The following is a 23,806-nucleotide window of genomic DNA, read 5'->3' as shown; positions in this document are numbered from 1 at the left end:
AGCATATAGGCCTACTTCAGCCTATAGACCCATCCCTGAAAGGTTCATTTTCCTAACCTAGCCCCTTCCAAGATAGCCAAAAGTAGCTAAAGTAGAATTTTACCAAATTTATCATTTGTTAAATCCTTAGATTGCTCCTAGCTGCAATTTAACGTTAAAGGTCAATACTCTTTAGTGAGAAAAGGAGTTGAGATAGGCTAGGTGTTTTAAATTCCTTCCAGAAAATCGTGGGGCTCTGGATGCATTTGCCTGACACAACTAATTCCCTGGATAGTAAAAAGTTCCTAGGCTAGAATTACACCACATTTATTTATACTTTACCATTTAACAGGCTAGCTAAATACACAGAAAAAAAAAGGCAACTTCATCATCATCATCAAGGGTTTTGAGTTCCCCTTTGTGTTGAACACCTTGGGAACCAAAGCAAAATAAAGGCAACTTTGAAAACCCGTAGGCCTACCGTTATGCGTAAACGTGTTCAACGCATTTTCTTCAGCCAAATGGAAGTATGAATGCCATCTAAATTGCTTTTTCCGTGTCCATTGGATAAGCTTTTAGTCCATTTAAGGGCTGGGCACACGTAGCTGGTTTCGGGAACTGATTTCCAAATCAGCACCAATTTTGAAAGAAATCGGCGTCGATTTGAGCACATTGAGCTTGAAAATTTTTCTAGTTTTCGGCGCCGATTTACAAAATCAGCGCTGATTTTCATCATGATCATCACGAAAAAATAGTGATACAAATAAATAGTCAGCCAGATATGTCTGTGGCGAAAGACCTCACTACTGAGCTGAGAACTAAGCTGAGATCAATCATACTGCTATTAATAAACTCCACTTGACTATTTGTGTCCACGATTATTTGTTTTGAAAATCTCGCGCAATAAACTTTTCTTTCAACAAATTTTTATTACTGCTATCGTTTGTCCACTGATGCTGAAATCGGTTCCCGAAATTAGCTACGTCTGCCGAGCCCTTTAGTGTCGAAGCTAGAGATTTTGCATTTACGACCTTACGTACCTAGTCCCATTTTAGCCATTTGTAATTAAGCATAAACGTGTACAGTCCACTTAAACTCACTTCCCCGGATCGAGCACATTTATGTGTTTTGGTGACTTAAACGATGCGTTGCATTGCACAAAGTGTTGCAGTGAAGAAAAAGACATTAGTCAGAGATTTCAGAGAATTTATTTATGCAAATACGCAAGTTAATGCTTCACCTTGTTTTGTGATTTTGGCATCTAGCATATTATAAGTTTTTCAGCAATCTGTCTGCCTCAAGAAACGAGTTAGAGTTTGGAGAACGGCTGCCTTACAAGATAGCGGTGATGACCTGTGCTTGATTGATCTGGTAGAAATAGCCTAAAGATATATACGTGACCTAAATAGAACCTACGAGAAGAGAGAAACCCCAGAAAAAGTCAAATAGCATTTAAATTTTATTTGCTAGATAAGTAAAGTAAATTACAAAAGGTTTGCAAGAAGAACTTGACAAAAAGAGAGCTGGAACTGTTAAAGGTCAATTATATATTCTACTCCTCCAAGAGCAGCAATTAATTACATGTCTTCAGAAAGTGTGGAAGAAATAAGAGCATATTGGGAGTTTCCTGGCTTACGAATCTCATTATTCAAGACAGAGAATTCAGAGAAAGTATCTCTCTTCTAATCTGAATACCAGCAAGATGTATGATCTGCACGTTGGAGCCCAGAGAACTTATGGAAAATTTGAAGGCCTTGCTATCTATAAAAGAATTTATATATCTTTATAAGAAAACACTTAAACTCAGAGAAAGCATTTCTCTTCTAATTCGAATATCAATAAGATTTATTATCTGTATATTTGAGCCCAGAGAACTTTTGGAAAGGATTTGAAAGCCTTGTTGTCTGTAAGATAATTTTTTTTATCATTATTTAAACCTTGGTTTTACTGCACCAAAAAAGGATTTTTGTAACGTCTGCCACCAATGACGAGGCTAAAGAAGGAGTCAGAAAGCCACCTATGAATCTGCCTTTCCCAATGCTTACTATTAAAAAAAAGTAGATATGGTATCAGCGAAAATTAGTGAAGGCAAACAAGAGGTCTGGTGCTTCGACCAATACCAAATCTTAAAACGAAATTTGTTTTCTATAAATGCCAGCTTGAAACTACAGTCTCACAGTTCATATTATCTCTTTTAATGAAACACGGTTTCGTAACGAACTCTGGCACGAAGCAATGAAAAGCAATGGGAGACAAGAGGGCGAATGAGGTGGCATCATGCTTGTTCCTCAGCCCATTTAATCTTGCTGAGTCTTTAGAAACTCTGAAACTTTACTCTAACACCTGTGGCTCACAAAACAGAAACATGTTTTTGTCGATAATGTTTTGCTACTACACATCTCATTTACCATACCGACTCAGAGTGTGACACTGAAAATGCCCGAATCAAAAAGGCAAAGAAAACATTGGATATACTTATCATAATCTCAAAAAATTGGGCCAACATTGTGCGGTGTGCAAAAAGTAAAATAGCAATGGTTATATAGAAAATGAAGAAAGAAGAACTACTTGACTTGGGCAAATTTTTTAAATAGGCGTGTACCAAACGATGTTTCGATACAGAAAAGCATAGTTTTTACCAAGTTTCGTGGTAATACAAATTCCCAAAAATTTAAACGTGGTGCGCATTTTACTTAAATTAAGAACTATGAATTTGCCATCCACGGCATTCATAGAATTATGATTGTATCATATATAGTTAGATATCAACAGGTAGTTGACTGAAAATGCGCACCACGTTTAAGTTTTTAGAAAGTTTTAACAAGTTTGATTAAGAATCCACAAGGTTTGAAAACTCGAAAAATCGATTTGTCCCTTTTTAGTCCATTTGTGAAACGTGTTTTTTTTTAAAAGTTTTTATTTTTATAAAGTATTTTCGTGGCTACACACACCTTGTTCTTATACTTTATACTCGATACTGATTTCCAGCTCTTGCCATTTTACTTTTTTTTTCATAAAAAATAAAAGTTAGGTGGACTAAACACTATTAACTGCTGCTACTACTAGCAATTCTATGCAGCACCAAGCCAATTGACGCCGATAAAGCCGCGCCCGCTCTTTCTCCAGCCCAATCTATTCAGAGTCTTCGTTTCTACACCCTCCCTAGAAGTTCCCGCTTTCCTTGAATCTTTCTTTATGACATCCTCCCACTCTCGACGAGGACGACCTGCTTTCCGTTTAACTCTAGACGGTTGGCCAAAAAGGACAATCTTCCGAAATCTGTCATCCTTCATCCGCAGAATCTGCCCTAGCCATCTCAACCTTTCTTTCATTATAGCCCTAGAAAGCGGGATTGAACCACATTTTTCGTACAGCCTACTGTTTGAACTACGGTCAGTCACACGGGTTCCCAGAACAATCCGTAGGTAATTTCTCTGGAAAACATCTATTAAATCTTCGTCCACTTATCGGAGCGCCCATGCTTCAGAGCCATATTTGACCCCTGTCATTACTGTGCCTTCCAATAGTCTATTTTTGGTTTGCAGACTTATCTTCCTATTCTTCCAACCTTTTTTTTTAACTGAGTAAAAACACCCTGAGTCTTGGCTATTTTACTTTTAACATTTTCACTGCTCCTGCCGTCTTTACTAATAATACTACCAAGGTAAGTGGAGCTGCCCATCTGATCAATCTTTTTGTTACCCAAAATCACCTTTTCATCTTCACTTATTCCTAGCCTTAGTGACCTAGTCTTCTTAACATTCATTTTCAAATCTATTCTAGCACCCTGAAGTCGCAAAACCACTATAAGTTCATTTATTTTGCTCAAACTTTCATCTAGGATGCTTAAATAATCCGCATAATCTAAGTCCAGGAGACTGTTTCCTCCCCATTTGACTCCGTGGTCTCCCATGGCCTTTCCTGTGCTCCTTAAGACAAAGTCCATCAAAATGATCCATATAAAGGGGGATAGAACACAACCCTGCTTAACTCCTGATTTAATACAAAACCAGCTGCTAATCTTATTTCCTTCCTTAACCGCAGCAGTATTATTCTCCTACATAGCAGTAATCACTTTAATGTATTTGTCTGGTATACCATACAAGGATAAGACCTTTGCTAAAGCTCTTCTATCAACAGAATCGAACGCTTGCTCATATACCATAAAACTGAGGACCAAAGGTGTTTGACAACTAAGGCACTTCTCAATCATTAACCTAAGAGTGAAAATTTGGTCGACACATCCTTTACCTTTTTTAAAACCGCACGGTTCTTCTGTTAAAACTGTGTCTACAGCATTTCTCAGTTTAAAAGTATCATATTACTAAGTAATTTGCTACCTACAGTGAGCAGGCTAATGGCTCGATAATTACGACACTCATTCTTATCCCCTTTCTTACACAGGGGTTTAATTAAAGTTTTCCTTAATTAAGGTTTTCTCAAAATCGTTAGATACTTCCCCCTTTTCAAAAATCATATTCATAATCTTCAGTAACTTATATCTAACCTCAGAGCCACCATATTTAAGAAACTCATTTACCACACTATCAGCAACTGGAACCTTATTATTTTTTAATCCCTTTAACACGCTTGTGCGATCGATTTTTCCTATTTCTGGTAAAATCATAGTTTGCTTAAAGGTGTTCCCTCCATTTTTTAGAAAACCATAAGCAATAGACTAATTAAAACATTGCAAATAGAAGAAGCAGGTAAGGATTGCCCAGATAGTTGTTTTAAAGAGACCATTCAATTTTTAAAGTTTATTTTCTCTCTCCTGTAAAATTTGAGAATAAATATACTGTGTACGTTTATGCATAACAGTACAAAAATAGCCTAAGACTAACTTTACTGGCTAAATTAAGTGGAATAAATTTTATGTAAGTTAGTTCCGAAAAGGTAGGGCTGTGAAAGATTTTAATTAGTGGCGTAATTGCATCAAAAAAGTGGAGGAAGCAACGTTAGAACCTATTTTAAATGTTTTATTTTAATATGAATTGAACCTCGCCTCTTAGAGTACTTTTAGTTATGGATATTACCCTCAGTGTTGCCTCAACAAAGTTCTACAACCTGTGAAAAAAGTACCTAAAACATTTGAAATTCGTGGAAAACCTGTGTCCAGTGTCTTAGCGAGAATTTTTTTTGAGTATTAGGGGCAGGGGTGTCCCGAGACTCATTTCATTGGGAGGGGGGGGGGGGAGGCGATCTTCGTAAATTCTACCAAATCGCTACCTGATTTATGCCAAGTTTTCTGCAGAAATCAAGAATTTTGTTAGATTTCGGGCGATTTTGCAAGATTTCTACCGAAATTTTTGCCCCTCAGCGAAAATTTTACCGAATGCCAAAAACTTTGGAGGGATGGCACGCTCCTCCCTTCCCCTCGGGACGCCCCTGGTTAGGGGGTACAGAAAAAATAAAACGTATCAAAATTTGTTTAAATGTATTTTTTACGTTTTTACCAGTCAGACAAAAATTTAGGAAGGGCAAAACCTCTAAGTCCCGCTCCTTGATACGACCTTAACTGTGATCACTTTTAGAGCTTGTTACTTATCAACAGTCTACTTATGATAAACAACATTAAACCTCACAAATAGTATATTTGGAATCAGTATGACAAGCCAATTTTTTGTCGTGTTAATTATAAAAACATAAATTCTTTGGAGTTTCGGTTACTATTGGGCCGATTAACTCATTGTTGAACCGTTATTATGAACCGTTTGATTTTGCCATGCACAAAAAATAGAGAGTACTGATGCTTAGATGGATTTCTTCAAAAATTATCATTTAACGTCCCAAACCTTTGTTATAAATATTAAGCTGTTAGCTATTGTGTATCAATGCACGATTGGAGCGTATGAGAAGGAAATCCAACAAAATTCTTAAAACAACTCTACAAAATCCTAAAATATTTACGTTATTTCTAAAAGCATTTTCATTTAATTTATCTCCAACCCCCCTCCCATTGTGCAAAAATGTAGCTCAAATAGTATATTTTCCATGCATTCTTGCCATACGTCACTCACGTTTCAACTTAATACCCGTAAATTGGATCAACGTTGACGAAATAAAGAAATGGAAAAAAACATGGAAAACTTTATACTGTTACCCCTCCCTCAATGTATAGAAGCGATGTCAACTCACAAAAACTTAGGAGGGCCTAAAAAACATATTTTTCAATTTCTACAAGAACACCCCGTTAAAAAAAAATAATACTTTTTTGAATTATAATATGGTAAAGAATCTAGCGGAGACATTCCCCTTCCCATGTTTATCTCGTTGATGCTTTTATATAGCCTTTGTTAGAGACAAAAGTTGAAGCATCTGACCTCAGGTTATATTTCAGCATTAGCGAGGGAGGAGGGGGGGATAAGAAATTAAATTGGACGTGATAATATAATCTAAGGTCACAAGCAAAAATGTGTTGTTTTTCAATGGCATTATGAACAGCTCCTAGTTTTGAAATATTCTAACTAAAAAAAATGGTAGAAGCTGTCAAAATGAGTTAATTGTCGGTTATATAACAGCCAGGTATCAATGGTGTAAATTGCAGAACGAGCTACCCCCTCCTTTGATTGTTTGTCCCCTTGGATTTTGAAAGAAAATGTTGTGAGGGATACTTTTATTGAAAAAAAAAAAAAAAGTTAAAAAAAGTTTTTTTTTCAACTGAAAGTAAGGAGCAACATCAAAAATTGAAACAAACAGAAATTATTACTTTTAGGGGGGACTGCCTTCTCCTCAGTACTTCGCTCTTTACGACAAGGCTTTTCTTTTAGAACGTTAAAAAAAATTAATATTCTAATATTCTAACTTAATATTCTTAATATTCTTAATAGTCTCAAGAGTCGTTCTTAAAGAATTGGGAGAAAAAGTCAAACTTTAGCGTAAAGATCGAGCTATGAGGGGAGGGTAATTCTCTCATATAAATAATAATTCCTTTTCGTTTTAAGTTTTGATATTATTCCTTACTTTCAGTTGAAAAAAACTTGTTTTTTTTTTATTTAATTTCCTATCGTTTTTAAATAATGCCAGAAAATCCGGCTCCCCCTCCATGGAAAATTCCTTTTCTTACGAATAATCCCCAATACAAAGTTATTACCACGTAAAATACTCCCCCCCCCCGCCAAGAAAATTCCCCTCAGACAATTTTATTTTAGCCGAAAATTCCCCCCGAAAAATTTCTTGCGGACGGTTCCAGGTGGAATTTTTTCTTAGCCTATTTTCATTTGATAGAGACTTTCATTTGAAAGGATTGTTTTTAAAATCATGCTGGGAATCCGCTCCTCCGTGGAAAAGTTTTCCCGAAAATAACCCGTCCCCTAGAAGAAAGTTGCCCCCACAGAAAGTTCCCTTTGGAGAATTTATCCCATGAAAAACACCCCCCATGGCGAATTTCTCCGGTGAAAAACCTCCTTCCTACGAAAAGATACTCTAGACAACTCTATCCCGGTAAAATTTCTCTCCGGACAATTCCCCTTAGCAACTCCACATGTAAAATTTAGTCGGCGAAGAGGAAGTAAGACTAATAAAAATAAATTCGTATAGGAATTCTGGCAAACTCCCCCCGTCTAGAATTTCCTCCGGAAATTTCCCCCTCCATAAACTTACCTCCCCACGGAAAATTTTCTCCCTGGAAAATTCCCAAAGCAGAAAATTCACCACCCTCAAACCCGAAAAATGTAGGGATACTTCCCAATAACAAATACTATACGCAAACAATGGGTAAATTATATAATATATAGACATTTCTCCAGGAGCTGTGGGGGCCATGTTATCTTCAAAGGCATAGTAATTGGGCCTTTAAACTATGCTAAACAAAATTCCTATCTCAAAATTTTTATCAGGCTACTTTGAGGAAAAAGGGGATGGGGGGGGGGCTAGTTGCCCTTCAATATTTTTGGTCACTCAAAAATAGCACTATTTTTTTTTTTTAATAACACTGAACTTAACGAATCTTATATATTTGGTACCAGCATAATAAGCTTATCCTTTTGATATGTGTTGTCTTAAGAGTTCCGGTTACTATTGAGCCGCGTTGCTCCTTACTTACAGTTCGTTACCGTGAACTGATTGACGACTGTCATATTTAGAAATAAAATTAAATGCAGAATAGAGATAAAATTGTCAGATATTTGATTTATTATTAAATAAAATAAAACAATGAAAATCAGTTCGATTTATTTTTTTTTTGCTGGCCGAAACCAAAATAAGAATGAGCAATTGAAAAAACGATAAACGACTGGGAAAATTAGATGGGTGCGACAAAACTGGCTTGCTATTAAATTGGAAATCTAGAGATAATCGTAGCCGCTTCTTCAACAGTCGCATTAGCCTCAACACATGACAACATTTTTGGCATCTCTATATTCACAACATGAGAGGAGGAATCCGCATCCCATCGCTTCATTTTCATTTTGGTTTGCAAAATGGATGCCACTGACATTGTTGACAAAGGGCTTCGTAATTCCATTTTCTTTTTGACACTGAGAACACTAAACAGGCGTTCTGCCGTCATAGTTGAAAATAACAATGAATGCATGTATTCCAAAACTTTTCTTAGATTTTCGAACGTCGGCTTTCCGCAAGGGTAGGTATGTTTGAAAATAGGTTTCCAATAGTCTTCAACAGTCACCATGTCAATGTCAATATCTTTCAACAAAACTGTGCTTTGTTCCCACCATTCTCTATCAATTACAGCCTTATTCCATGACGGCAATCCACGTGATCAAAGAAAATCAGCTAGGCTGGGAGGATTCAAATTTCGGGCATTGACAGGCTCCAGCATTCTTGTGTACTCGTACACATCAGAATCAAAAGAAAAGCGGTTTTGTATTTGAAAAATTGCCTCTTTGTAAAATTCCCTAGCTGTAACATAGCTTCTTAACTTCCATCTGTGAGATATCCAGATTCGAACTGACTATGGATGTCAGTTCGTCATGTGCTGAATATCTTAGATAAACCATCTGAACTTCTAGATATTGGGTCTCGTCCGTCACGACAAGAAAGAGTGCATTTTTGCAGTTTCCGACGTAGGCTCCGTGCATGAAGTTTATGGCAAGTGTTACAATAAGCTTTACCGTTTCTTACTTCAGTCTATGGAAAATAGGTGATCACGACTAAAATAAAATATTGAAATTGTTCATTAGGCCAATAGCATAGTCAACAAACATTATAAGTACCTTCATAAAAGGGTTTTTGAGCGCGCTGAGGATAAGTTCGTTTGTATGAATGAGGCCGTCAAAGTTAGAGCTGGTAAAATACAAAGATAGGGCGTTCCACTGCTCAAAAATTATTCGCACGCAAGTGTGGAGGGACAGCCAATGAGTTTGTCCAGGGGCTAAAATTTTGTGGATTGAAGTATTTGAAAAAACTTGGAATTCTTTTAAAACTGTGATACGTTTCACGCTCATTGAAAAGTGATTATACACCTGGCGACATAAGTTTTCAAGAGTTTTTGGCAGCTTTTTACAAGCGTATGACGCGCACAGATGGATGGAATGGCAACTACGCTTGACAACTACAACCCATGGGTAATTGTCACTGATCAGCTTTGCCACAGAATTGTTCCACCCCACCATTGAATTTGTGGTGTCAGAACAGAAGCCAGCCCTGTTTCGTATCGGGACATCGTTTTCTCAAGGACGTCCAATGTTTCTTTCAAATTTGAAAACACTGAAATAGCTGTGCTATCGGAACACTTAACAAAATCATGAACATCAACTTCTGTGTCAAGGCTATCACTGCAAAATTAAACATAGATGGCCAATTGCTTGGTTGTGCCCACATCTGTTGTCTCATCTATTTTTTTTTAAATCCCACCTCCTCTCCTCTCGGTGACCTTCAAATTTTCTTTAAAAATATCTCATAATTTATCTAATGTCACCTACTCGTTTCTAAATAAAAATAACTTCTTTAAAAAAAATCAATTCATTAAAATTTTATAAAAATTAAAGAAATAACACTATAGCTTTTAATTTCCGTTCATATGAGCCCTTTCCCGATATTCTAGGACTATTGGTTCAATGCAATCACCCCTGGGGAAGAGAAAAATAAATAAAAGTATAAACACGCATTCGTGATCTTTCTTTTGGCAAAAAAAAACCAACAAAATTCCACATTTTTGCAGGTAGGAGCTTGAAACCTGTACAATAGGTTTCTCGGATAAGCTGAATTTGATGATGTGATGTTCATTAAGATTTCTTGACTTTTAGGGGGTGTTTCCCCCCTTTTTCAAAAATTGGGCATTTTTTATGATGCGTAATACTAAACTTAATAAATGTAATAGAATCGGAATCAACATAGCAAGACAATTCTTTTGATATATCTATTGATATCAAAATTCTTTTTTTTAGAGTTCGGTTACTTTTGAGCCGTTTCACCCCTACTCACATTTCGTTACCACGAACTGTTTGGTCCTCTTTGCATATTCAGTGAAAAAATTTAATCTTCAAACTCCCCCTTAGAACATGAAAGGTAAATTTTGTTCCCCCGCCTGCTTTAATTTTGATTTTCTATAAATTTTCTTCTATAAGCCAGAGTTTACTCCAAAAGCAGTAGATAAAAATTTTTTGGGTAAAAGGGTAGAATTGGGGATATTAAAAAGGAAACACGTTACGAAAACAATTATTACTTCATAATATGCAGAAAATTTGCAGTTAAACCATTTTGAATGCTCTTGACTTGACTTGACTTGCTTTATTTACTACTAATTACAACATAAACTATATACACTCTTCCATTGTATTTTACCCTAACACTCCCTATTGTGCAAATATATAACCAAAATTATACATTTTCCTTACATTTTGCCATTCGTCACTCTTATTTCAACCTGGTTAGCCGTATTATGAATCAACGCTGACGAAACTAACAAATGAAAAAAAAAAAAAAACACATGGGAAATATATAATTTGGGCCATATATTTGCACATTAGGAAGGTAGGTAAAATGTAGTGATTTTACTGCTTCCAGGTTTTCCGTCCCATTTTTCTAGAAAATGAATAGTCTGAAAGCGGTGATACCACACTAGGCAATTCTGGGCCGCTGACAGTAAAAATCCAGAGATAAGACATTTTTACATACAGTTGCATTCCATATAAGTTGCTCTTTTCTGTCAGGTCAGTTAAGGAGAACTAGCCTGGCCATAGACGAATAATAAAAAATTAACTCTGACTTATATGATAATCCAAAGAGTAACTAAGGTGTTCAAATAAGATGTGTTCTGCGAAGCACAACACTCGGGAAATTGAGAGGGAGGTAGTACTTTCTATGCCGTGATTGTACTTTTTACAGACACTGAGTAGTACAAGTATTCTCATTGGAGTGGCAACCCTGCAGAATAGCCATTAATTTTGTTGGAATGCTAATTAGTGTTAGCTAATTTCCGAAGTATTAGCTAATTTCCGAAATATATTTTAAGCTGATCACTGATTTCAGAGTTACCATCTATCTAACCGATGCAGCTTTTCAAAAACCGCATCAAATCGACGTTATTATAGCCTAAAATTGTAGATCTGGAAAGTGAAAGTATAATAACTGCTTACTAAATTAATTTTCATAAACATATTTTTATTTTTAAAAAATGTTTGTCAATAAGTATTTAAAAAAATTTAAGCATTATTATTTTCTGTAAAATATTTTTATATTTATGTAAATGTAAATTAATCTTTTAAAGTTTTTTAAGTAGAAACTCCACGAGAGGGAGTAAAAAGTTCAGTTGTAAATAGGCTTGGCTTGAGAAGGCGTATGTGTAGTTACGATGTCCTTGAATAGCTTGTTGTTGCAATTGTTTGATTATGGCAGTAGTATCCCACTAATTCCGCAAATCAAAATAGCCTTTGTTCAAGGTTGTATCCAGGGGAGGGGTTATAGGATTCAACCCTTCCACCGAATATTTTTTTCCGACTCTTAAAAACGTGATAAAAATGCATATAAAGAAATGTTGATGCGTTTTTAAAAGTTTTTTGTAACCCCCCCCCCCCCCCCTCCAAAAAAAATCCTGGATATGCCATTTTTTGGGTTTACCAAATAACCTAGAATCTTGTTTAAGTCTATTGCCTGTTTCCTTAAATATATACTGAATACCTAAATTGCGCAAGTCTGTTACCACGCGAATTACCATGCACCGCCAAGAAGTCGCATTGTTTTAGTTATCTTCGAAACTGAATTAAGCACCAGAAATTAATCCATTTTTGTTAATAAAATAAATATAAAAAAAACATTTTTTTCAACTGAAAATTAGGAGCAGCATTAAAAATTAACAAAGAGATTGTTCCTTATATTATCGGGGCCACCAATCCTTAGCCCTCATTCTCTACGCTAGAGTCTTAAAGCTCTTTAAACATACTTCTTATTCAAATTCAACAGCCCTTGTGTTTGAGCTATTTTTATTTAAGTATCATAGGCAGTGCAATCGCGCTGCCTATGTAAAGAACGATGTTGGCACAATGTATTATTTATTATTTTTTTTTTCCATACTAGGGCACTTCATATTGAAGAAGTTGTCGTAGAAACTTCAAAAAGGGTTCATTCGATTGGAAATTGTACTGGCTAGTGCCTTTTTTAATAGTCGAAAGTGATTTGAGGGCAACTACCCCCCCCCCCCCCCCACCCCACGCCCATCATTTCCCCAAACACAACCAATCAAAATTTTGAGACAACCATTTTGTTCAGCTTAGTTGATTTCCAGATAGAAAATATGTTTTTGAGGAGGACATTCCCCCACAACCCTCAGGGCATGGGTTTTAAGTTGTGCCCTGGGGGCATATACGAATGATGTTTGCACAATTCGTTATTTATTAATTTTTTCCTGTAGAAACTTCGAAAAGGGCTCATTCAATTGGAAATTGGAGTGGCTTGTGCCCTTTTTAATAGTTGAAAGTGATTGGAAGGCAACTAACACATCTTACATGCCCACCATTTACCGGAACCCATTCAATCAAAGTTTAGAGATTGCCATTTTGTTCCGCGTAGTTGATTTCCAGATAGAAATTATGCTTTTGAGGAGGAAACTCCCCCACAGCCCTCAGGGCAAGGGTTGTAAGTTATGCCCTGGGGGCATATAAGGTTTTACAGAAAGTGTTGTCGTAGAAGCTTCAAAAAAGGCTCATTCGATTGGAAATTCAAAGGGCTAGTGCCCTTTTTAACAATCGAAAGTGATGGGAGGGCAACTAACCCCTCTCTCACGCCCACCTTTCCCCCAAACACTTCTAATCAAAATTTTGAGATATCCATTTTATTCAACGTAGTTTTAAGTTCTGGAAATTCGTTCTTTGAGGATGACAACCTCCCCCCCCCCACAACCCTCAGGGCACGGGTTGTAAGCTATGCCCTGGGGCCATATAAGGTTTTTTGTAGAACGTATTGTCGTAGAAACTTCAAAAACGGCTCATTCGATTGGAAATTGAAATGGGTATTGCCCTTTTTAATAGTCGAAAGTGATTGGAAGGCAACTAACACCCCTTCTACGCCCACCATTTTCTCAAACACATCCAATAAAGATTTTTTAAATAGCCATTTTGTTCCACGCAGTTCAAAGTTCAGGAAATTATACCTTTGAGCAGGACACTACCCCCACAGTCTTCAGGGCAAGGGTTATAAGTATGCTCTGGGGGCATATAAGGTTTCTATTGAAATCTTTGTCGTAGAAACTTGAAACAGGGCTCATTCGATTGGAAATTTAAAGGGCTAGTGCCCTTTTAATAGTCGAAAGTGATTTGAAGGCAACTAACCCCCCTCTCACGCCCACCTTTTCCCCAAACACATCCAATTAAAGTTTTTAGATGGCCATTTTATTCAACGTAGTTGAAAATTTTGGAAATTAGGTCTTTAAGGATGACACCCCCCCCCACAGCCCTCAGGGCAAGGGTTTTAAGTTACGCCCTGGGGGCATATAAGTTTTTTTATTGAAAGCGTTGTCGTAAAAACTTCAAAAGGGCTCATTTTTGTAGGCTTGACATTTTTGTAGTAAAGATTTCTGTTCGTTTTGGGTTTCATTTATTTATCTATGCTGATTTGTGGTAGTTTCAGGCTTGGTAGATTATTTGATTTTATTTTTGCTCATTTTTTGTTTAATGGAGTTCTTTACTTTTCTTTGAAAAACTTATTTTGTGGAAAAAGTTTTTTTTAATTAGTTGTTACAAAAAGCCAAACTTCAGCGCAAAGAGTGAGCGTTGAGGAAGGGGTAGCCGCCCCTTTATACGGAATAATTTCTGTCCGTTTTAAGTTATAATATTGCTCCTTAATTTCAGCTGAATAAACATGTCTTTTAAACTTAATTTCTAACTGTTTTTAAAATCTTGACATATAATCCCCTGTGAAATTCACACCAGAAAGTTTCCTCCCCACGATAAATTGTTTTCGTGGAAAATCACCACCACAGAAAACTTGCCCTCAAAAATTTCTGTACATTTCCTAATTGCGAACAATTGGCAAATTGCGTAACTTAATAGCTCTTTTCCCAAGGGCTTTGGACCTTCTTATTGGACCCTTGGATCTCTTATTGGACCCTTTGGCTAGGCTGAATCAAATGGCTGCCTCAAATTTTGATCAAATTTCTTTGGAGAAAAAATGGGATTGGTTGTCTTATGGGGTACTTGCCCTCCAATCTTTTTGGTCACTTGAAAAGGATGCTTGAACTTTTGATTTTGATCTCAACGAGACCTTTCTCGATCTTTTGGGACCATTGGTTCGATACGATCACCCCCAGGAAAAAATAACAACAACAAAAATAAATAAAATCTTTCATGGCAAAAAACACAAAATTCCACATTTCTGTAGATAGGAAATTCAAATCTCTACTTTGGATCTTCTGATATGCTGAATCTGAGGGTGTGATTTTCATTAAGATCGTTTGACTTCTGGGGGTTGCCTCCCCTTTTTCTAAAATCAGGCACATTTTCTCAGGCTCGTAAATTTTGATGGGTACCATTAAACTTAACAAATTTTAAATACTTGAAATCAAACAGTTCATGCTAACGAACTGTAAGTAAGGAGCGTCCCGGCTCAATGGTAACCGAAACTCTAGAAAACGGGTTTTTGATACCAAGAGATGCATCAAAAGAATCAAATTTCAATGCTGAATTCAAATGTATAAATTTCATCAAGTTTAGTCCTACCCATCAAAAGTAACGCGCCTGAGAAAATTTGGCTGATTTTCGAAAAAAGGGGGAAAGACCCCCTAAAAGTTATAGAATCCTAATGAAAATCACACCATGATCTTCAGCGTATCAGAGAACCATACTGTAGAGGTTTCAAGCTCCTATCTACAAAAATTGGAATTTTGCATTTTTTGCCAGAAGAAAGATCACGGATGCGTGTTTATTTGTTTTTTTGTTTGTTTTATTTTTCCCAGGGGTGATCGTATTGACCCGACCCAGTGGTCCTAGAATATCGTGGGAGGGCTCATTGGAACGGAAATTAAAAGTTCTAGTGCCCTTTCTAAGTGACCAAAAAAATGGAGGGCAACTTGGCCCCCTCCCACGTTCATTTTTTTCCCAAAGTCACCCGATCAAAATTTTGAGATAGTCATTTTGTTCATCATGGTTGAAAATATGATAAGTATGTCCTTTAGGATGACTTAATCCCCCGAAGCCCCGGGGGGAGGGCTGAAAGTTATGAAATTTACCCAATGTTAACATATAGTATTGGTTATTAGGAAGTATACAGACGTTTTCAGGGGGGATTTTTTCTGGTAGTCGGGGGGGGGGTGGGTCGGGGGTTATGTGGGAACATCTTTCCATGAAGGAAGTTTTCATGGGGGAAGGGACATTGCTATGACGGGGGCGCCGGATTTCCCAGCATTATTTAGAAAAAAGATCAGAAATTAAATATAAATAAAAAACAAGCTTTCCAACTGAAAATAAGGAGTAACATCAAAACTTAAAACGAAAAGAAAATATTACGTGTATGATTGGGTTCACCCCCTAGTCAATACCTAGCTGTTTAACCCAAAGATTTTTTAGTACTTTCATAAGAGCTATTTATTCTAAATAACGGCCTTTGTGATTAAGGGGTCATTTTTAAAGAATTGGAACAAAATTCGAACTTTGGTTTAAATAGCGATTTATTGACTAGGGGGCGCGCCCCCTAGTATAATTATTAAAAATCTATAAATATATAAGGTTATTACGTGATTTAATTCGTAAGCTACGTATATTTATTACTAATAAGAACTTTCGAAAATAAAATTAAACAACGTTAGAGAAAGTCTTTCAACCCCAACAAATTAAAATTAATATGCAAACTTTTTTTAATTATTCATGTACGGTGAGCCAAAATCAAAACCTGCATTAATACAAAAACATTCAAAAATTAAATAAAAAACAAGTTTTTTTTTAACTGAAAGGAAGGAACGACTTTAAATCTTAAAACGGACAGAAATTATTCCGTATATGAAAGGGGCTGTCCCCTCCTCAACGCCTCGCTCTTTACGCTAAAGTTTGACTTTCTCACAACTCTTATTTTTTTTTGAACAATAAAAAACTTTAGCGTAAAGAGTGAGGCGTGGAGGAGGGGACAGCCCCTTTCATATACGGAATAATTTCTGTTCGTTTTAAGTTTTAAAGTCGTTCCTTACTTTCAGTTAAAAAAAACTTGTTTTTTTTATTTAATCAGCATAAAAAGCCAATCCTTTTCATGTATCAATTGCTTTCAAAACTCCGTCTTTTAAAGCCTCGTTACTATTGAGCCGAGTCGCTCCTTACTTACAGTTCGTTAGCACTAACTATTCGAAAGATACGTCTCCTGTATTTTTAGTTTGCTGGTCTCTTTTTCATACATTTATTGAAATATTAGTCGTTCATATACACAGCCGTTTATGTTTACATTTTCTGTTTTTCCTTTTGGTGCATAGAAAAGCAAAGGTATACATCGATCTGACTTTTTTTTGGCGGGGGGGTGGGCGATGGGAAGAGATTAATAGTACGAAAAAAAAGAACTTTTCTAGGTTAGTTTTGGCTAAAAAGATGAAACATTCCATTTTCAAGCCGTCGATTTTCAGCTCTTCACTGAATTTCACCACAAATTACAGAATTGACTTGAAACTGATAAATTAACTACCAGATAAGAAATTGTCTCTGGGGATCAATATTTAAAGACATTACTTCAGTACAATTTTGATCCTCGGGTAAGATTTGATATGAGACCTAAACATCTTCTTCTTCTGTTGATAGCCAATGCTTTTTACGCGGAATGTGCTAGAATACTAGCAGCAACTCTTGTAGCAACAAAAAGTCACAAGTTCTTCCTTGATATTATTTCAGCAGAACTTGCCAAAAGGGGCCATCACATCACTATCTTGTCTCCATATTTATCGAGACCCCAACCAAATGTAACTGACATTGTATTTGAAGATCTTGCTTCCTCTTTTGAAGACGGACCATGGTTCACAGATATAGTACATGCAAGATCTGCAACTCATTTCTCCTTTACGCCCCTAAGTGACATAGTTGATGTACAAATGGAAAGAATAATCAAAACGGTATTGGAAAGTCAAGAATTTCGAATCATTCTTGATACTAAATTTGACTTGTTGATGCTAGATACGTCGTTAAACGATTTTCTTCTTCCTATTGCGCTCAATAAAAGTTTACCTGTTGTGTATATTGCACCGACTGCACTCCCATCTTGGATACGCCGAGAAGTTGGTTCACCGGTATATCATGCAAACAACCTCATAGTAGCCCCACCATCAGATGATATTTTGTCTAGAATATTATCCTACATATCAATTAACATACATGAAATCGATTATAATCACTTCCTTGGGTCCAGGATCAATAAACACATGATCAGTTTTTACCCCCATGGATATAAAGTGTTCCCAATTCAAGAGATGCTTTCTAAAGTTGATTTGACAGTAGTGAATAACCATCATAGCTTCGGGTATCCAGAAACAGTTTCACCGAACATCATAAATGCAGGTGGGATACATTGCAAGTTGCCTCAGTCTCTTACCAAGGTATTATTTAAAGATTGTTTTAGTAAGATGTGTAAATTTGATAACTCGTTGGCCAATTTTATTACAACGTCTGTTTGCCCATTTAAACTGTTTTACTATTATAATAATGAATTTGACTTAATAAGTTTCATTACAAAATCAAAAATTGGTTTGTTTCTCTTAAAGTTCTACTTCAAATGGGGTTTAATTAAAAGAAAAAAAAAAGTAGAAAAAAAAAAAAACACCAGAAAACAGCATAATCTTCTATACATCGTTCCCCTCTTTTACTGTTTGTGGGTGTGCCCTAACTTTTCTGTTATACCAATCTAGTTCAGAAATGCCATGTTGGGTGGTAAGTAGTGTGTTTTTTTCCATTTAGACAGCGCTTAAACATATTATCAAATATCACATATAATATTTATTTCTAACATTCGATAAATTTCTGTCTTAGAATCGTGGTTCTTGGAATTCTGTTTTTATATAAATTTACAATTATCTGGTTCTGACCAGTCGTGGAACTGAAAATCTAGTCTGAGGAGGGGGAGGGGTAAAGAACCAGACAAAATACCATGGGGACTAAAACATTTTTTTATATCACCCCCCTTCCCTCCTCCAATCGTTATGATCAAAGATAAAAAAAAAATATTCATCTATTCGGCTACAAAGACCATGGCTGAAATAAATCACTGGCATTAATGCGATTGCCATAATTTTCGTACAATTATAATGATTAATTAGTCTAATGATAATCTATATGAAATAATGCAATTGGAACATTTAACATATGAAATCTAAAATCTGGTGAAAACTGTAAAATATATTTTTTTTCAGCTAAAACCGGAATATGTTACTAAGGTATTATCTACCTATATCAAACAATTCGTGGTAACAAAGCATAAGTAAGAAGCGACGCGGCTCAATAGAAACCCAAAAACTATAAAAATAAAATTTGGATATCAATAGTTATATCAAAAGAAAAGGCTTATTATTCTAATTCCAAATATACAAAATACATTATGTTTAGGGTTTCTTATCAAAAGCTTCGATTCTTAGATTATTTTCATATTTTTTAAAAAACGGGTAAAAAACCGTCTAAAAGTCTAGGAATCGTAAACAAAATAACACCAACATATCCAGTGTATCTGAAAACCCTATTATAGAAGCTTTAAGCTCTTATCTGAAGGAGTGTAGATTTTGAGACTTTTTTTATCTGAAAAAGTGTAAAAAAGAAACAACACGGATGTGTGTTTTTTTTTTTTCGGGGGCAACCGCATTGAACCAATAGTCCTAGAAAATTAGGACAGGACTCCTTGAAACGAATAATAAAAGTTCTAGTTTCCTTTTTAAGTCACCAAACAGATTGGGGTGAACTGTACCATCCTGACACCGCTTTTTCACCCAAAATCATTCGATCAAAATTTTGAGATTTTGTTCAACATAGTTGAAAGGTCTAAAAACTATGCTTTTGGAGATAACATGATCCCAACAGCCCGTGAGGTTAGGACTTTAAGTTATAAAAACTGCCCATTGTCTACGTATAATGTTTGTTATTGGGAAGTTTTAATACATTTTTCGGGGTGGAGGGGGGTAGCTATAAGGAATTTCTTCTTTTTTTTGGGGGGGGGGGTATTTTCCACGGTGAAAATATTCCACCGGTGGAAAACTTTCTGTCGGGTGAACTTTTCAGGGGAAATTTTACACTGGGAGAATTTACCAGATTCCTAAACGAAATTATTGTATTTGTCTTACTTTCTCTTTGCCGACTCAATTTTACGTGTGGAGAAGTTAAAGGTAATTATTTGGGGTAAATTTTTACCGAGATTGAATTCTAGAAGTCTAGAGGATCTTTCTGTTGATAGGGGGAGACTTTTTTGTCGCGGTGGAGCCGGATTTCTCGGCATTATTTAAAAAACCATCAGAATTTTAATTGAAGAAACAAGTTTTTTAAACCGAAAGTAAGGAGCAACACTAGAACTAAATGGAACAGAAATTTTTACGTATATCAATGGGGTTGCCACTCACCAACACCTCGCTTTTTATGCTAAAGTTTGAAATTTGTCTAATTCTTTAATAACGACCCCTGAAACACAAGGATCGTTTATTTAGAACAATAAGGAGATTTTTTTTTAATTACGAAGAATCGGTATGAGAAGCAAGTTGTTGAGGAGGGGGCAGAACTCTTCAAATATGTAATAATTTCTGTTCGTTTTAAGTTTTATTGTTGCTCCTTATTTTCATTTTTTTTTAATTTAATCTTTAGAAAGAAGCATTCTGTTCGCTCTACTTTTTGAAGTTTGCTTATGTATCCCCCCACTGTACTTAACCTTTTATGGCTTTTGCTGTCACGATATATTAAATCATCAAAATCATTATATATTTAAACTTGACTATAACCAAGACTCACATTTAAAGTTTTGTTGCAAAGTTCGACTTAGAATTCAACATTTTGTGGGTTCTTTTGCTTCGAATGTCCCATTCTACTAAGTATTTTATTGCGTCTGATCTAGTTAAGATTATAATCAAAGGCATTGTTTTTTTTTTGCATTTAAGAACATTAGTTTTTGTTTAAAAGCTAAAAATAAGTTGAAACCTAGACGTCGGTAACGCAAAGCACAAATAATTATTAGTTTTTGCGTCTTAAAAGAAACAGTTAGAAGGGTTTTTCTCATTTTCAGGATTGTTTCACATTCAGCATTTTGTTATTTAAGCCGGAACTTGTGTATTATCCCGAACAAACTCAAGAAGTTTGCTCTGTTTGATCTGAAAAAAAAAAAAGTTTGTTTGTCTGTAATCGGTTATAATTAGCTTAGTATTGGTGAGAAAAACTATGATGCAGGTCTACTTCAATTAAATATTTAATATATAGAGTTGATTAGGTATTTAATATAATGCGTTCTGGGAGGCCTGCTTTCCATAATTCTTTGTTGTAGTTTCCATAATTTTGTTAATAAAGTTTTATATTTTCATATTTTGGTATATTTCATTAGGATTAACCTAACTTCTCTTCTTGGGTCTGTTCGGGATAATACACAAGTACCCTTAAACGATTGAAATGATTTAGTATTGTGACTTAGAAGGTAAAAAATCTAGCGATTGCAGTTCGGAGTCATATACTTGCATGGGAAATGGTACCAATTTTCATTACAAACCAGAATTAATCACAGAACATTTTTTTAGTGATTTTGCAGATGTCAACAATTGATAAAGAAGGGCTTTGGGGGGAGGGGTGGCAGCTGCCTATCAATAATTTGGAGAAAAAATTATTATATAGCCCATTCCCTTTACTATCCAGATATGGACCTCCCCCCCCCCCCAATAAAGTGCTGGAACTACGCCCCCGGGCTTGGAACACATAAATCAGAACCTGTCTTTGAGAGTAGGTATTTAACTTTGGAGTAGTGGTACATGAAAACCTTTAAAAATGGATTTGACCTTGTATAACTTTAAAGGTTATGTAACTGAAATTAAAATTATGTAAAAATTTAGCCGTGAAATTATTTAGGATTAAAAGCTTTAGTCATTAAGAAATCCTTATCTCTTCATATAAACAAGCGTAATTCCAAATCACAGATTTGCTTAGAAACGAGAATCTTTATTTCTATCAATCGTCTTTATTTTATCAGTTTTGCTAGAAATGTGGGTCAAAGTAGTGACAATCGCCACATTATTCATATGCATATTAGAAATTGAAGCATCAAGAATACTCGCAGCATCCTGTGTTGCAACCAAAAGCCACAAGTATGTTTTCATGCCTCTAGTGGAGGTTCTAGCCAGAAGAGGCCATGAAGTTGTCATAATAACCCCGTTCAAACCCGAGAAAAAAATAGTCAACCTAACCGAACTAGTAATTGATAATCTCGAATCAGTATTTAAAGAGAATGACTGGTTTGAAAAGGCTGAAGCAATCAAAAATAAAGGTTTTAGTTTTACCCCGCTTAGTGACATTTTAGGGGAAATTGAAGAGGAGGGCGTAAGAACCACTCTAACAAGTGCTGCCTTTAAGGAACTGTATAGTTCTGAAGGATTTGATATTTTAATAGTAGACGCTTATGGCAGCGAATTCCTGTTGCCACTTGCTTCAAAATGGAACGCTCCTGTCATCTCATTTATTCCATCAATGTTCATACCAGCCTCTATAACGAGGAGGATGGGTGGTATCGTTGACCACCTTGCAGCCTTCGGTAATACAGAAAAAATACCCTCGTTCTTAACTCGGCTAATAGCATACTTGATTGGAAATCTGTTTGATATAGATTGGTCAATAAATTTGGCTAGTATGATTGAACAACTTATGAAAGAACTTTACCCCAACGATGTAGTGACATCCTTAACTGAACTAGAAAAAATGACAGATTTGGTATTCATTAATGGACATTATAGCTTGAACTTGGCACAATCGCTTCCACCGAATATGAAGAACGTCGGAGGCTTACACTGTAAAGAATCAGAGGATTTACCCCAGGTAGGAAAAAGTTTTAACAATTTTTATTGTCAACAAAATGCAAAAGCAAATCCAAATTATTTTAATATGTTCCCCTTCACTGTTCTTTCTGGTCATTCGTTGTGCCAAATACAGTGAATTACAGTATAATACCCTAGTGTTGGGCGATATTTTGGTTAATAGATATATCGATATATCAATAATTTTACTTTCGATATTCGATATATCGATATCGATATTTCGGATCAGTTTTTTGCTATCTCATGGATTTGCCGAAGTTCAGTAACGCAAATGGTAAATAAAGGGTATTTTGTATAACTTTTTTTTCAAAATTCAGATAATATAAAATCAAACAATAAAAATAAAGTTCGATTAGATAAACGAATATAATAAAAATCCAGATTTGGAATTATTCGGGCTAAAGAAAAGAGAAAAATTAACTACTGGCTATTCAAAAAATTCAGCATGTCAATGTTTTTCCCTGAGATTCGGTTCCGTCGTTCAGTGATTATCTGACCAGCCTTGGAACACACTCTTTCAGAAGGAACACTGGTAGCGGGCACAGACATGAATTTCATTGCGACTTCGTACAGTTTTTTTTTTGTACCCCATAGCACGAGACTTCCACCACTTGAGTTGATAAGTTTTTCTTGAAACTGTTGGCTCCCTATTGAAAGCTTGCAGAGCCATGATATATTCGGCTGATGTCGAAGCATGTCCTGTATTGACTATAAGCACTTCATTGTGTGAACCCCACAAACCGGCTTGATTCTGATATGGCTGCATCGCAGAGACTGCGATGGTACTTGTATCTTCTGATTGAGATTCAGCAGCCAGCAATGCCAAATCTATCTCGTTTGCAATTTTGCTCTCGACTTGCAGAAGATCTTCAAGTGAAATATATATTTTCTTGAAACGTGGGTCGAGATGCGTGGCAATTGCTACGGGTGTGACTTAAACAAGGCCTATAAACCAAAAATGTATTTTATTCAGCAAAGCTTTTCGAAGCTCATCATCCACATCTGAGGATCCACCAAAATCTACCTAAACAAGGTGGCGTCTCGAATTTTTAAGCGAAAGCAGGACTTTTGAGATGGAGGATAGCTTTTAGAAGAAAGCTCAATAGTTACCTCTTCAAGAGGTGTAAGAACCGCAATCACGTTTGAAATAACACCACACTCACTATCAGTGAGCATGAGGTCCACTTTGCCGAGAAGCGCAAGAAAGCTTGTTACCGACTTTTTCAGATCTTGTAGAGTACGCAACATAGTGAGAAGGGAATTATATCTAGTGCTCACATCAGGTTTTAGTTTTTTGGTGCAAACATTGTCAATAGAGATTTGGACCTGGCACAACTTGTTGGTAGCTACAACACTACGTCTGAAAAAGCTGACAATATTTCTAGACTTTTGGACAAGAGGAAACAATTCAGCAGTATCATTAATAGCACCCCC

The 23,806-nt window shown here is 36.0% G+C and overlaps 1 protein-coding gene and 1 pseudogene across 2 annotated transcripts in view; one reads left to right on the top strand and one right to left on the bottom strand.

The window, feature by feature from the left end:
- LOC148944262 (uncharacterized) overlaps nucleotides 1-271 on the bottom strand; it is a 40,771-nt pseudogene extending 40,500 nt beyond the window's left edge. Inside the window, exon 1 of the transcript XR_016142883.1 lies at nucleotides 104-271. The product of XR_016142883.1 is annotated as an uncharacterized LOC148944262 (transcript). The remainder of the gene's footprint in view (nucleotides 1-103) is intronic.
- Nucleotides 272-17,109: 16,838 nt separating this feature from the next.
- LOC148944261 (uncharacterized) lies at nucleotides 17,110-22,490 on the top strand. The gene is made up of 2 exons (XM_089099882.1): nucleotides 17,110-17,954; nucleotides 21,535-22,490. Exons 1-2 carry the CDS (start codon nucleotides 17,111-17,113, stop codon nucleotides 22,488-22,490), a joined length of 1,800 nt encoding a protein of 599 aa, XP_088956008.1. The 5' UTR covers nucleotide 17,110.
- Nucleotides 22,491-23,806: the final 1,316 nt, after the last annotated feature.

Source organism: Artemia sp. Qi Xiang Cuo, chromosome 14 (assembly GCF_049724085.1).
Source record: "Artemia sp. Qi Xiang Cuo chromosome 14, ASM4972408v1, whole genome shotgun sequence".
In the NCBI taxonomy this organism is placed as follows: domain Eukaryota; kingdom Metazoa; phylum Arthropoda; class Branchiopoda; order Anostraca; family Artemiidae; genus Artemia; species Artemia sp. Qi Xiang Cuo.
This window is presented reverse-complemented; position numbering and strand designations above follow the sequence as displayed.